Raw genomic sequence first — 15180 nt, 5'->3', positions numbered from 1 at the left:
AGTTTCTGTCCCCTTGTGTTCCAAGTCCTTATTCCCTACCCTGTTGATTTCAACCCTACCGTCATTCATTAAGGCGTTTATGAGTTAGCTTTTTCCAAGATGTAGGGGCTTTTTACTTATTTATTTTGTGCTGTCAGTTCTATATCTTGGAAAATTGTAAAATCTTCCTCTTATTCTCTATCTCTTCCTACCATCACAATTTCGGGCAGAAACATGTCATCCAAAAGAACCCCAAATGTAGTTTAAAGATAACACTGAAACAAAACGCACATAAGAAATAAAACTTTTGATGAGGAAGCCCAGTGATCCATATGGGGTGTCTGTGTGAGAGTGTGTGTGTGTGTGTGTGTGTGTGTGTGTGTGTGTGTGTGTGTGTGTTTGTGTGTGTATGAATTGATACATCTGGATTCCTCTGGCTTAATTGAGTCAGGTGAGATGGGCTCCCTATTTGAATGGGCCTATAGTGACTGGCTTTTTTTCCCCTAATGAATTGTGACTATGTAGTACTTCCATTTTGTTTTTCAGAGCAATGTTTTCATATTTGTTTTAAATTAATACTTAAAAATTCAGTATTGTATCAATTCTACCACTCTGTCATTATATATTTCTCTTTTCTCTATTTAGAAAATTGAGTGTCTCAAAACAAAAATTTAAAAAAAGCTCTTCTGACAATATAACATTCTTTTAAAAAAAAAATAATTAATTAATTAATTAATTAATTTTTGGCTGCATTGGGTCTCCGCTGCTGCGTGCAGGCTTTCTTTAGTTGTGGGAAGCGGGGGCTACTCTTCGTTGCGGTGCGCGGGCTTCTCATTGCGGTGGCTTCTCTTGTTGTGGAGCACGGGCTCTAGGTGCCCAGGCTTCACTAGTTGTGGCACGCGGGCTCAGTAGTTGTGGCTTGTGGGCTCTAGAGCACAGACTCAGTAGTTGTGGCGCACGGCCTTAGTTGCTCTGCGGCATGTGGGACCTTCCCAGACCAGGGATCGAACCCATGTCCCCTGGCGTATTCTTTTTTTTTTTTTTTTTTTTTTTTTTCTGTGGTATGCGGGCCTCTCACTGCCGTGGCCTCTCCCGCTGCGGAGCACAGGCTCTGGACGCGCAGTCTCAGCGGCCATGGCTCACGGGCCCAGCCGCTCCGCGGCATGTGGGATCCTCCCAGACCGGGGCACAAACCCATATCCCCTGCATCGGCAGGCGGACCCTCAAGCACTGCGCCACCAGGGAAGCCCGGCAGGCGGATTCTTAACCACTGCGCCACCAGGGAAGTCCCAATATAACATTCTTAATTGCTAAGGCTCTTGCAGTTTTTACGTAATCACAATTAAATAGCTAAGTTCTGTTTCCTTTTTCATACTTACACCCCGCAAAATTGCCCAATTTTCCAAGTTATTTTTCTCTCATTTAAGATTATTGTGTGCTTTTTCCCCTTAACCTTTCTGTCCAAAAAATTAGCATCTTTGCACCATTAAAAAAATAAACAAAAAACTGAGAAGCAGTTCTACTAATTTGTATTACACTTACTTTGAGCACAATCAATTTTTTGGCTACTTTCTATTATGCAAGGATAATAGTCAACAGAATTTGGTTAGATGCTGAAGAAAAATAGTTGAATATCCACTAAAAATGTTTGTAAGGTGAACAAACCAATTTTGCACAAATTAGGGAGTGAAATTACATGAGACATCGGATTGGGCTGTTGTTTTTCCAGGAGTCTAGCGATTGGCATCACTCTTCGAGGTACTCCTGGGGCAGGTTTCAGGACCCCCAGCAGCTGGGTTCAGGCCACTGTTTGGATATTTTAGCTCCTAGATGCCACCTCCTCTGGAAGATGTTCCTTATCTTCCGCATCTGAGACTCCTTCCCTGGGCACCCCCCGCACCCTGAGAACAGCCTGTCCTGCACCTTCCTCTCGCTGGCCTGCGGTGTCTTTCACTGGACCACCTGTCATCACACAGCAGAGTCTTCCTAGAGATGCTTAATTACCAGAGGCCAACTTGGCGTGTAGGAAATGACTGCCACATTGCTATAGTACTAAAGCATATTAGATTGGGATCAGAGAAAGAAAACAGGACTACAGTAGCTAAAACTTTCGAAGAAATACTTTAAAATGAGTAGTTTGTAAGAAAGAAGTTTGAAAATAGAATTATCTACTCTTATCTTCTTCATTTGTATTTGAACGTGTGGGAAACAATCTAAAAACTACATCGAGACTCAGGATTTCCTAGTTTGAGATCTAAATCTCTCACTAATAACTGCAGGATAAGGCCCTCATCTTCCCTGGCTTTCATTTTCCTCCTGTGAAAACAGAGGTGTCAGCATATCAAGTAATTTTAAGTCTGCTTAGATTCTGTATTCCACATTTGGTCACACTAAACTGTTGACCCTCCTCATCCTCTAGTAAGAAAATATAAGCAAATGTAATTTAAGTCCATTACTTCCCTGCCACCATATGTAATTTATGTATAAAAGAATATTATTCAGCCATAAAAAGGGATGAATCCCTCCACAACACGGATGGAACTGGAGGGCATTATACTAAGTGAAATAAATCAAAGACAGAGACAGACAAATACCGTCTCATTTCTCTTACATGTGGAATCTAAAAAACAATAAACAAGTTGTAGATACAGAAAATAGGTTGGTGGTTGCCAGAAGCAGGGGGTAGGGAAAGGAGAAATGGTTCAAACTTCTTGAGTCTTTTTAGTTTAAATAGGAAAAAAGAACATATTACAAAATACCAAGAATGTATTTTAAAAATTACACCAGAGTCTAGACTGAACAGCATCTTTTTCTCACAGTTCTGAGATTCTGTTTGGAAGTTGAAAAAGTAAAGGATTTCATCAGTTGTCATTAAGAAACCTTAATCTGTATGTTAAATTCTATAATTGTTTTGTGTTTATCAAACTACCCCCTGTGAGTCTTAAGCTTTTAAAATTCTAGAACTTTGTCCTTCTTTCATTTTCCTTCCTATTTGATTTGTTGTCATTAAGGAATATTTGTCTGGAAAAGTTAAAAATTCTATAATTACTTTGTGTTTATCATGATACCCCTTGTAACTCTAAGTTTTTTGAAGACTATAACTTGGTCCATCTTCTCTTTGGACCTGGGCAGAGTAGGTATTCAGTACATCCTGAAGGATGAGTCAGTTGTCCTCAGCAGAGGGAGGGCGTGGCGCCTGCACTCAGGGCACGTACCATGAAGGAGGTGAGGCAGAGGGTACAGGCAAACCAGCAAGAAATTTCAAAAAGTGCAGCATCATGAAGGGAATAGGCTGGATGTTGACGAAGAGACTGACGTCTTGGACAGAATGGGCAGGGAGACACCACCAAGAACAGACTTCATGCAGAGACTTGAAGGATGTGGAGCAGCATCTACAAGGCCAGCCGCAGGGACCAGTCAAGACACAGAAGAGCACGTGTGTGTGTGTGTGTGTGTGTGTGCGTGCGCACACGCACACATGTGGAGCTAAAGGGACCATTGAGACTAAATGCCACTGAATCATTCACACTTTAAAACATAAGGCAGAACTATTCACAATACCCATGACATGGATGCAACCTAAGTGTCCATCAGTGGATGAATGGATAAAGAAGATGTGATGTATATACATGTAATGGAATATCATTCAGCCTTAATAACGAAGGAGATCCTACCATTTGCAACAACATGGATGCACCAGGAAGACATTATATTAAGTGAGACAAGACAGACACAGAAAGGAAAAAACTGCATGATCTCACTTATGTGTGGAATCTAAAAAAAGTCAAATACACAGAAGCAGAGAGTTGAACAGTGGTGACCAGGGATGAGAAGATGGGGAAATGGAGAGATGTTGGTCAAAGGGCACAAAGTTACAATTATGAAGAATGAATAAATCTGAAGATCTAATGGGCAGCATGGTGACTATAGTTAATAATACTGTATTGATTACTAGAAATTTGCTAAGAGAATAGATTTAAGGTGCTTTCACTATATACACAAAGGGTGACTGTGTGAGGGGACAGGTTAATTAGCTTGACTGTAGTAATCATTTCACTATGTATATGTACATCAGATCGTCACGCTGTACTCCTTATATATAGTTTTTATTAAAAAATGAATTCTCCGTTTAACATCACTTGTCACTGAGAAATGACAGCAACTTTCATTCCAGATGTGTATTTCTGTACCAGGTATATTTATAGAATGCCATATTTTCTGACAAACGAGAGGTTCTTTACACAAGATTGGGTCTACCTTTTCTCTTTTTATGGGGCATTAATAGCATAAAGATCATCCTTTGACTATCAGCAGAGGCTGATTGTTGAGTCTGAACCCTGACAAAAACCTCTCCAACACCCTTTGCTTTGGCTTGAAAGAATTACAAAATGGTTATTTTTACACCCATGATGAAAACACATTTATGAAGTGAGACCCCCTAACTGTGACTCATTACAAATCTGCCAACCGTGACCCTCAGGCTTGAATGGGTTATCATTGCTTCACTGCAGGCTGTTACCCAAGTCAAGACAGAGTAAATGTGTCAAAAAAGGTGATGGGAACCTCCGGGTTGCATGATTCTTTAGTCCTTTTATTCTTTCTTGTACCACCACGGACATTAATAAATCGGCCCATGGGAAACACAGAAATTGAAATAAAACCATCCTCGGGTGTTGGGCTTCATATGCAATGTTGATACTGGTCTGCAACAGTCATGAACCTCTACACCTGTTTCGAATTAGATTGCTAAAATAATGTATTCAGACAAACGCTGAAATTTGAAAGAGTAGATTTTTAAAATAAATCGTAACAGCTATACCACTAATTTTAGTAAGAATTTTCAATAGCAGAATTAATGCATCCCATATCAGCACTGCTTGGGAAAGCACCTGGTTAGAGCCTGCTCAGTGTTGCACACCTCAAATTGGATGTTAGTCAGAAGCCTGCCTTCCCCCTGGTACCACTTAAGTCTTTCTTTCAGGTTTAATGAACAGGCATTTTATGTTTTTTACAGGATTCCAGAGTTTCAGATTTACTCTGAGGTAGATCCCATTAAAATGTATTTCCAATATTATGGTTTCTGTACTTCCTGTTCTCTCTCTCTCCCCCTCTGTCATTTATCTACCTATCTCATCTATCCATCATATCTGTCTATCTATCCATCTGTCTCTTTCATCTGTCTGTGATAGCCTCTCCCTCTCTCTCTTCTTCATGTAACAGATATCTATCTATCATCTATATATATATTTCTCCTTGTCACCTAGGGTTCCAGCCTAACTTTGTGACACCTCAGACTGTCTTGCCCCTTTATCACAATATTGGTCAACAAAAGAAGCATTTCTTTTATGAGGAGAAAGAAGTTCATAGTATTCTAATATATCCATGTGTCAGACACAAACTGGTCTTGTCTAAATGGTGTTGACCACCTAGACAAAGTTTTCTTTATTAAAAAAAGAAAAAAAGACAAGGCTTTGCAAAGTTAAATGTAGAGGACAACTTTCTAGCCTCAGAAGGTCTTTTTCGTATGTTAATATTGGTACATACATGAAATCTGCAGACATCACACTAAAAATATCTATTCCTTGGTGTTCTAGGTATCCTCAAAATATATCTCATTAACTGCAGTCCCCATTTATTTTGCTTATACTGATTTACCTTTTGGTCATTCCGAACAGTATGTGGCAATAAATATTTGATAGATATTTGATTTAAAGTGTCAATACAATATGGATTAATTTCATTTTTAGAGCGGATGATAAATATCTTTGGAGTAATAGCAATTTTGAATTCCATAAAATTCTATAATGGAGGGCTCTCAAATATATACAATCATTATTTTTAAACGCAACTTTAAATCATTTGAAATAACAGTGAAATTATGGAGCAAAATTAATACTACAACTAGATATTTGCATTATGTGAGGTCCCAGAAAGTTCCTGTTATGCTAAGTAATTCTCTCTTGTGTTTGATTTAGGTCATCAAGCTTGCCTTTGAGGAGTTTGAGCTGGAAAGAGGCTACGACACCCTAACCGTGGGTGATGCTGGGAAAGTGGGTGATACCAGAACCGTCTTGTATGTGTAAGTGTATCTTCCCTTGTTTCTTCTTTCCCAGAACAGGAAGTTATCTGTGCAAACATGGATGTGACCTTGAGATCCTGGTGCAGGCTTTCCATTCCCACTCAGAAGTTTAATAAATGCCACATATGGCTAAATTAGTAGTTTCTAAATCTGATTTCAGATGAGGACTAATTCAGGATTGCATTCTATCTGTGGCAGTGTTTTTTATTTTAAATCATTGAAAAATATGGCAAAAGATTAGACTATATGGAAAAGCAGAAAGTAGAGGTGATGAGTTTCTCAACTCAACTGTTCCCTGTCCGCCCCTCTCTTTCTACTTATTATATTGTCAGTGTTTGGGGAAGTACAAGTATCTTCTAGAATAAGGCCATATGTCTTCTGAAAGCCTTGCGCTCTGTAAAGCTGTATACTAAAAGTAGCAGAGAGCGTGGGGAGAACAGTGTGGTAGCGCCCTTTATATCTGTGGACTTCCATACCCAGAGTCCTGGCAAATACAGTAGCGGCCCCACCGTGAATGTCAGCACACAGATCCCTGCACTGGTCCATTGGCAACTGGACTCATGGGAGAGTCTGCACCACTTCGCCCTGGACACCGTCAGCCTCTTCCAGATGCAGGGCCATGAGGATAGTCTGGACAGTTGTTTTGGTTTTTTTAAAAATATTTATTTTGACTTCTCCGGGTCTTAGTCACGGCATGCAGGATCTTCATTGCGGCATGCAGGATCTTTAGCTGCGGCATGCAGACTTCTTAGTTGAGGCTGCAGAGTGAATATACCCTCGGGTCATGGTTTTAATATTGATAGGACAGTTTTTAGGAGACTTGTTCTAGCAATATTAAAAACATGACCCAGGGGTATCTTCACTCCTCAGTGTTTTCAGTGCAGAAGGAAATGTCTTTGCAGCCTCTTCCTCTGCATTCGCACCTTGCACAGACAGCTTCCTGTAGGGGCTCCCGAAACTACTTTCACTAATGGAAGTCATTCTGCAGGATTTTCACCTTTTTTTCTCTTAGTCTGCTTATACATGGCTGAGATTTTCTCTTTATTTGTGAGAAAGCTTGCCCTGGACAACTTCAAAGTATTATTCTGCTAGGGAAAAACAACAAGAGGTGTGGCCGTTATACCCACTCATTCGCTTACTTAGCAGTTACTTATGAGGTAGTTCACATTGTAAAAAGTTCTGCCGTGAACATCTGTCTGTGCCTTTAAAATTAATGGACCCGCACTCTGATGGCATTGGGGACATTCTCTTTTCCTTTATTGTATCTTGGACGTAGTTCCCTATCAGTATATATCTTTATCTCATGTTTTATAGCTACTACTAATAATAATTAAAAACATGTTACTGGCCCATGACTTATGATAATAATTATAATAGTAGCAGTAGTAATCTCATAGCATTTATTGAGTACCTCTTATATACCATGCACTGTGCTAGATGCCTAATACATATTATCTTGTTTGGTCTTCACCTTAATCCTGTGAGTTAGGGGTTAATACGGTCTTCATCATGTAAATGATGAAACTGAGGCTTAGATAGATTTACCCCAATTCACAAACCTAGCGTCTGTTCTAGCAGGAGTTCAGACTCCGTGATCCTCCTCCAGTGTCTGTTATTCCTTATCATTACATGTGGATGTGCCATGTTTTTTACCTGATTCTCATTGATAGCCTTTGTCTTTTCTCCATTCCCCCATAATCTTGCATTTCTAAACAGCTACGCAGTAAACTACTTTGTACAAATTGTCATACTTGTTTCATATGCCTTCAGGAAAATTTCCAGCAGAGGAATTTCAGGAGTTAGGAGCATCTTCATTTACATCATTAGGCTTTTCCAATAATCCCCCCAAAAGTTTATATTAATTTTCTCTTCCACCACAGTATGTAAAGGTCCCTGTTTTCCCACACTCTTACCAAATGGTTATTCTTTCTTTGCCCAATTACTAGCTTTAAATTGCATTTATTTATAAAAATATGGATTCCTGCAGGGTGGGGACAGATATATGTATTGTTTGCAATCTTCCATGTCAATTGTGTGCACACAGCCTGGCATTGGTCTGGAGCGGTACTTGTAGACACTGATACAGTGGACAGCAGTGAGGCCAGGATGCCAAAGGTGGAATTTCTGGCTCTAGCTTTGCTCTTAACTATCTGTGACCCTCTCTGTACCTCTGTTTTTATGGCTATGAAATATGTATAATACACTTTTCCTGCCTGTGGTAAGGAGCAAAATGAAATAGTGCATATGAATGCACTGGAGAGCCAAGAAATACAAAGCACACATGAAATTGCTTTATTATTACCATAACATCTAATTTAAGAAGAGATATCATTAAAACAAATGAGAGAAATTTTCAAATAAATGCAAAATGTAGAACATAAATGTAGAAAAGCAGTGCCATATAGTAAAATCCCTTAGGACACTATTAAAGATCTGAAGTCATACACCCATTTGTTAATGCTATTTGTTGTTAAGGGAGCAATAGCAAACTATGTATTACCTTGACATAAGTGTTATTAGAACCTCCTCTCAATAGGTCAAATCTGTAAAGGAAAAACTAAACAGTCAACTGAATCAAAGTGAGATGCCCTTTGGGAAACATAATGTAACAAATATCAGTTGGGCATTTAATCATCATCAGTAGAGAAAAGCAAAGCCACTGATATATTTCCTTAGTATATAAAATTACAGAAAAAGAAAAAATGAGAGAATCACAGTTGGTGTCTTTGGATAAACAGGCAATTTTAGAGAATACGGCAACAAATATTTTTGAGTACTTATATGTCAGACGTGAGTCTCAGCATGGAGTTTAAAATCTAATTGGAGAAATGGCAGATGAGCTGAGATGGTTATATACCAGACAGTATATAGAATCATTGACTATCATGATACATATTTCAGATAAAATTTTAGTTAAGAAACTTCTTTATGGGTAGCTGATATTTACTACCTCAAGCTCAATATTTTATAGGTTCCTCTTTTTAGGGGGCCTGTGGAATTCTATTTAGATCTTAATTTTCAGGAGAAATTCGGAAAGTGAGATAGCCTAACTGGCTCATCCTAAATATGCTTTTAAAAATTCTAATTTCTGTTAATGGCTTTTTATTTTCTTAACTTTCTTGGCACAAAAAGAGAACAACTGAATGTTAGGGGGACTCTTTCAATAGCCGAGTCTTCCCAAGAGATGGATGAATTTAGTCAGGTTACTTTTACAGAGTGACAGACTTAAAACAAAATTAAATAACTCACTTAGCAAATCTCTATTGAGATCTCTCCAAGAATATATGTTGGTAATTTTCCCAAGTTTAATTTTCAGAAAAACTGCATCCAGAGACATTGCTCTTCACGACTTTCCTCTGGCCTTTGCAGTTACTAGCAGTGGGTGACCAGGACATGGCATTAATTTCAGGATGTCCTGGGGATTGCAGGCACCGGTGGCAGGTTTTAAGTGCCCATCTCTGTAAGGGATGAATAGTCAGTATCAGGGAAATCTGTGAGCGAGTAGTATTGCCTCTGCCTGACTACACTTGTCTATTAACCAGTAAGGATACTAGTTGTTTCCTATGGCTGGTTGATCCACTGTTCTTAAATTGCCTCTTGGGCTTAGAAGTGGCTCCGGCCCTCATATGGTAGCCCTCCACCTACCTCTGCTATTGTCTGCCGGTGCTGAGCGAAGGGGCATCCTGCTTTTTTTTATTAAAAGACTACACGACAGCCATAACAAAGCAAACACTGAAAACTGATGTGTGTGTCTATGTATTCTTTGGGCATTATCAGAGGAGTTGATCACAGTCCATCTCAGTGCTTTGGAGAAAGCTTGAGCAATTTATGTTAGGAATAAGCACATAAAGGTAGCTATCTAGATGTTTTCTAGGCAAAAACCCATTTTTCAAAATTAGAAAGCAAGTGCACTCCTTAGATTCTTAGAATTCTGGAACCACATGATCAAAACTCTTTTTTCTTCATATAATCATTCTCATAATGACGTTGCCTGTGAGCACGGACACATATGAGAGAGCAGATCAGACTCAAATCCTAAAAGCTCTGTTCTTGAAGTGAAGTTCATCCATTGCTAGGTTTCCCTCCTTTGTCTCCTTATGGGGAAACGTTCTTCCTTGATTCTTTGAAGAAACATTTATTGGAATTCGGACATTGCAGGACTCAGAGGTGGGTAACAGTAGGCTTTGAGGGTATGGTCCGCAAGTGGAGAAGGCAGAGGTTTCCTGACCTTCATTATCACGCTGGGGCGGGTTAGCAGAGGCTGCCGCTTTCTGGACGCTCCATAGTGCCTAAGTTCTCTATTCCAGCAGCCCTATCAGAGGAGAGATAGCTGGACCACTGGACACACGCATTTTAGGTTTGGGATTCCATCTGTTCTGGGGTGTCTGGGAAAGCAAACTGACCTGGGGCCTTGGGGGCCCATGGAAGTGGTCTCTGGGGAACCTTCCTGCAGAGGAGAAGAAGCCATGGGTCCCAAGGAAGCGCAGCCCGACGGCAGCACCTGCGGGAGATGCAGGGAGACTAGTTCCAGCTAATTTGGAGTCCAGACAGCCTGAGTCATTTTCCAGCTGTTCTGCCACTTACATCCCCAGTGTTGACTCAATGTGGCAGTTTTCTCTAAGGAGCCAGGAAATGCATGCCTTGCTTGCCACACTGTTAACCTGGAGAGCTAAGGATCTCTCTTCCACGATTCATCAGTCAAAAGCATTTAAAGTGTGTATTTTGTGTTTTTGATATTGAATTAACCTCAAAGGCACAGTCATTCTCTTTTGGGGGGCTTAGTGAATTTAAAACAGTAAGGGGTACGCAAGACCTCCAGGGCAGCAAGACCAGCTCCCCATCTCATGCCAGCTTTGCAAGCCGGAAGCATTGTTGTAAGTGTAAAGTGAGACAGACGGCTAATGAAACATTGTTTGAAAAAGGTGAAAAGTATGATGCAAAGAGAAGATAGCATTGTATTACTGTAGTTATTATCTCTGCCTTAATATAATGAAATATGTGGTGCTCAGAATTGTCTTTGGAAATGGAATATACTAGAAAGGAAGAAGGAAGAGGAGTTGAACTGCCGTTCACTGAATCTGTCTGGACCCACATTGTCTCCTGACAAACTTGTGACAAAGGTATTGCTTCCATCTGCTAGAGGAAGACAAGAGGAACCTGACTTACCGCCGTGGAGACAGCAGGCTGCCTAACTGGTTTCTGGGTTTGTTCCTTGTCTTTAGTTTTCAAAAGTTTAATTAGGTGGATTTGTTTAATTAACATGGATTTGTTTGAGTTTATCCTGTTTGAGGTTCACGTGGTTTCTTAGAACTGTAGGTTACGTGTTTCCCCAAATTTGAGGAGTTTTCAGCAATTATTTCTTTAAACCCCCTTTCAGCCTTACTCTCTTTCTCTCCTTCTGGGATTCGAATGATAAGATGTTGGGCCTTTGGTTTTGACCTACAGGTCCCTGAGGTTTTGTTCACTTTTTTTTCTATTGTATTTTCTCTCTGCTGTTCAGTGTGGGCGAATTCTATAGACTTGTTCTCAAGTTAACATGTCATCGTGCATCTCTGCTCTACTTACTATAAGCCCATCTAGTTACTTTTAATTTCTATTATTGTATTTTTACTCCTGTAATTTCCATTTGGTTCTTTTTTGTAACTTCTCTTTCTTTGCTGGGATCATCTGTTTGTTTGGTTGTTTTTTTATTTGATTGCAGAGAATTTGTAAATGATTGAAACATTTACACAATGGCTGCTTTAAAATCCTTGTCAGGTAATTTCAACATCTGATTCATTTTAGGTATTATCAGTTGGTTGTGATTTTCTTGGTTCTTGGTATGATAATTGGACCCAGGGTGTTTTGTCTATCATGTTAGGATGTACTGGGAATTATATAAACCTCTTATTTTAGCAGGCAGTCACCCCGGCTAGACTTAACACGCAGTTCTTGGCCAACTTGTGTCGGCTGGGGTTCCAGTGACAGGCTCACTGTCAGAGCGTGTACGGCATTGTCTGGGTCTGCTTGGTTGATTGGTGCCCGTGGGACTCACACTTGTCCTTGCTGGTGGGGAGGGGTTGGTGGGAACCCCCATCACTGCTCCCCTCCTGCATCTCACCCCTTGTCCCCTCACCGCTCCCTCTGCCCCTGTCTCTGGGAGGGAAGGGGCATCTCAGTCTCAGATTGGCAGAGACAGAGTCTTCCTGGATTGGGTCACTGGTGTGGCTGGTCTCTCTCACAGGTTCTGCTGCCTCCGTTTCTTTACTCAGAAAAGGGAGGCTCAGGCCCCGGGGAAGGTGAAGGCTTGCCCTGGACACCTGTGGTTACCAAGGTCCCTTCATCCGTCCCCCATGCTCTTGGTGCTAGTCTTCCTTATATTGTTTGAGGGACACCCCTTGCATCCCCGTGAGGATGGAGCTTACCTGGAGCCTTCTGTTGCCCGGTCAGGGTTCAGGAAACACCAGGTCTGGTGGTCCTCTGTTTTGCGGGGGCACACAGACAGCCTGCACTGCATTGGTTCTCTGACCCTGGAGTCTCAAACAGCTTGCCTTCAGAGTCCTCTTCTGGTTGTGTCTTGTGCCATTTTGAGGGTTCCTATCTGAGCCTATCAAGGAAGAGAATGGAAAAAAATGTGTCCGTGTCCATATACTTTTAAATCGTCTGGGCTGCACTCAGTAACAGAAGTCTGTAAAATAACTTCATTATGGGCCTTAGTAAATTTTTTTTTCTTTGAAGTGAAAGATAGAAGTTTGGATTAGATATTTTGTCTACAGCTCCACATAGAAAGGCTTAACAATTCTGATACTGTTTAGTGGATTTAACCTGGTTATGGCAGACCATTGATGTAACTAACGTCATCTTCTATGCCACCTGGCTAGAATGGATTCCAGCACAGTGAATAAAAGCTGTCGCATTTGAATGAAATGTGTGCAGGAGTCACACTCACTGAAAAGCTAGCTCTGATTTCACGTTGGTGCCAGTGGGGAAATTCTATCAGCTTCAGTGTATGTACTGTTGATCTCCAGGTTTAACTTTATATATAATAATATGATCATTTATTCTATAAAACCAGTGCCTTGAGTGATTTTTCAAAGTCAACTTGAGGTAAAAGAGTTCTGTTCCTCTCCACCTGTTCAGCTCTCTGTTCCGGTACGTGTCATGTAAATAGCCGTGTTGCCTGGAAGTCCCCTGCACGAGGAGCCAGCTGGATGCTGGTGGATCGAGAACCTTTAACTCTGATCAGGGCTGCCTTCAGGCGGATTTGCTCTCCGGGTCTGGTCAATATTGCACATACAGATGTGCAAAACCTCAGATTACAAGCGTATCCTTCCAAGACCAGAATTGAAATCCCCTCTGCCTCGGTGTGTTTAATGATGACGTCCACTTATGGCTCCGGCTCTGCCACCTTTTACCAAGGTTTGTATCAGGGCATCTCTGACTCTTCCTAAAGGCGTTTTACTCCATCCCTGGGGAGCATGGTTCTCGTCACGTGCTGCACAGATCACACACTGTGTCTTAACCTCTCCTTATTAGTCTCCAGCACAATCAAGGCAAACAGCCAACTAACATTTATATTTTAAATAACTCTGTATTTCCTATACTTTCTCAGAATTTATGAAATTTATTGATATTAAAAAAAATGCAAAGACTTCAAAAATAGGTCAATTTTAGGTCAGGTTTTAACTTGTGAGTAACATTTACTTTCTAACTGCCCAATTTACAATTGAAAGGAGTGCTTTAAAGGCTCCCACACCACCTTCCTTTCAGTTACCTGCCAGTAGGATGCAGGTCTGCTGTGCTCCAGGTGTGACTTTGCATTAAATTCATACTTTGTGGCATACTCAGAATTTTGTTTTTTTTTTAAATCTCCAGGTTTGAACAAATTATTTCTTTAATGAATATGTAGTAAAATAGACTTTTTGGAGTACAGATCTATAAGTATTAATACATGTATAGATTTGTATAACGACCAGCAAAATCAGGATACAGAAGTTTGTCCCCCCTCAAAACTGTGCTTTCTCTTTGTAGTGATACCTTCTCCCACCTTAAACCGTGAAGCACTGATCCGTTATCCATCATTATATTTTGTCTTTCTGAGAATATCACATAAATAGAGTTATACACTGTGTATTCTTTAAGACTGCAAGTGGGAATGTAAAATGGTACAGCCATTCTGGAAAACAGTTTGGCAGTTTCATACGAAGTTAAGTATTTATTTATCATGTAATCTGGCAATCCGATTCCTAGGTATTTACCCTAGAGAAATAAAATTTGCCCTACATGAATAGAGTTAACTCTATTCATAATTGCCAAACAACTGGAAACAACGTAAATGTCCTTGGACAGGTGAATAGATGGACACACCTTGGTATATTCATACAAGGAAGTTCTGTTCATCAGTACCAAGGAACAAACTACTGACACACACAGCAATGTGGGAATTGCATGGTGCTGTGCTGAGTGAAAGCACCCAGTTTGATTTCACAATCCCTTTCCAGCAGATGTATTTCATGTATGTGAGGATAGAACTGTTGAATCATTTAACAAGGGCCAAAAAGAAGACCTGTCCAGAAATGAGATGGCTTTCGTATACAATGTAATATTAGTAGCAACCAAAGCATCATGAAGTTACTGCCTCACATGGGTGCAGTTAAGCTTTAAAGAATAATGACCATTTTCACGTAAAGACTTTAGCTGTTCTTTCAATGCAGTATGCCCTGGTTGCAGGGAAGGAACAAACACATAATCAAAAGTCATTTCCTTCCTTTTGGGTTAATGATTCAATACGCTGGAATAAACAGTCAAAGATACTGCTGATTTCAGTTCAACACTGATCCTGATTGCAAGGAGGCATATCAAACCACTGAGGTTAAGACAGCTCGAGCACGGTTGAACTCTATCAAAAAGATAAGAGAATTTTAGGTCTGAATGATTGCTTGAAGGTAATATAATACCTTTCCCGGATGAAGAAACTGACATAGATGTAAAATAATTTAGCTAAAACCACAGGGTAAATTAAAGGCAGAGCTTCAACAGAACCTCAAATACCAAGTCCTTGGTATGCTAAGATCAAACAAAAATTTAAATCATTAGTTGGAGATATTCCTATGAAATTTAAACATGTAGATATTTAATGAATT

The 15180-nt window shown here is 40.2% G+C and overlaps 1 protein-coding gene across 1 annotated transcript in view; it reads left to right on the top strand.

Moving 5' to 3' along the window:
* Positions 1-15180, top strand: part of CSMD1 (CUB and Sushi multiple domains 1) — a gene marked incomplete at its 3' end in the record, with an annotated part of 1679169 nt that overhangs the window by 1255781 nt on the left and 408208 nt on the right. Inside the window, exon 18 of the mRNA XM_079726547.1 lies at positions 5955-6058. Within this exon, the coding sequence (XP_079582673.1) occupies positions 5955-6058 (104 nt within the window). The remainder of the gene's footprint in view (positions 1-5954; positions 6059-15180) is intronic.

The sequence above is a fragment of the Hyperoodon ampullatus genome (genome assembly GCF_949752795.1).
Source record: "Hyperoodon ampullatus genome assembly, chromosome: 20".
NCBI classification, from domain to species: domain Eukaryota; kingdom Metazoa; phylum Chordata; class Mammalia; order Artiodactyla; family Ziphiidae; genus Hyperoodon; species Hyperoodon ampullatus.
The sequence above is the reverse complement of the archived record's forward strand: the minus strand, read 5'-3'. Positions and strand labels throughout refer to the sequence as shown.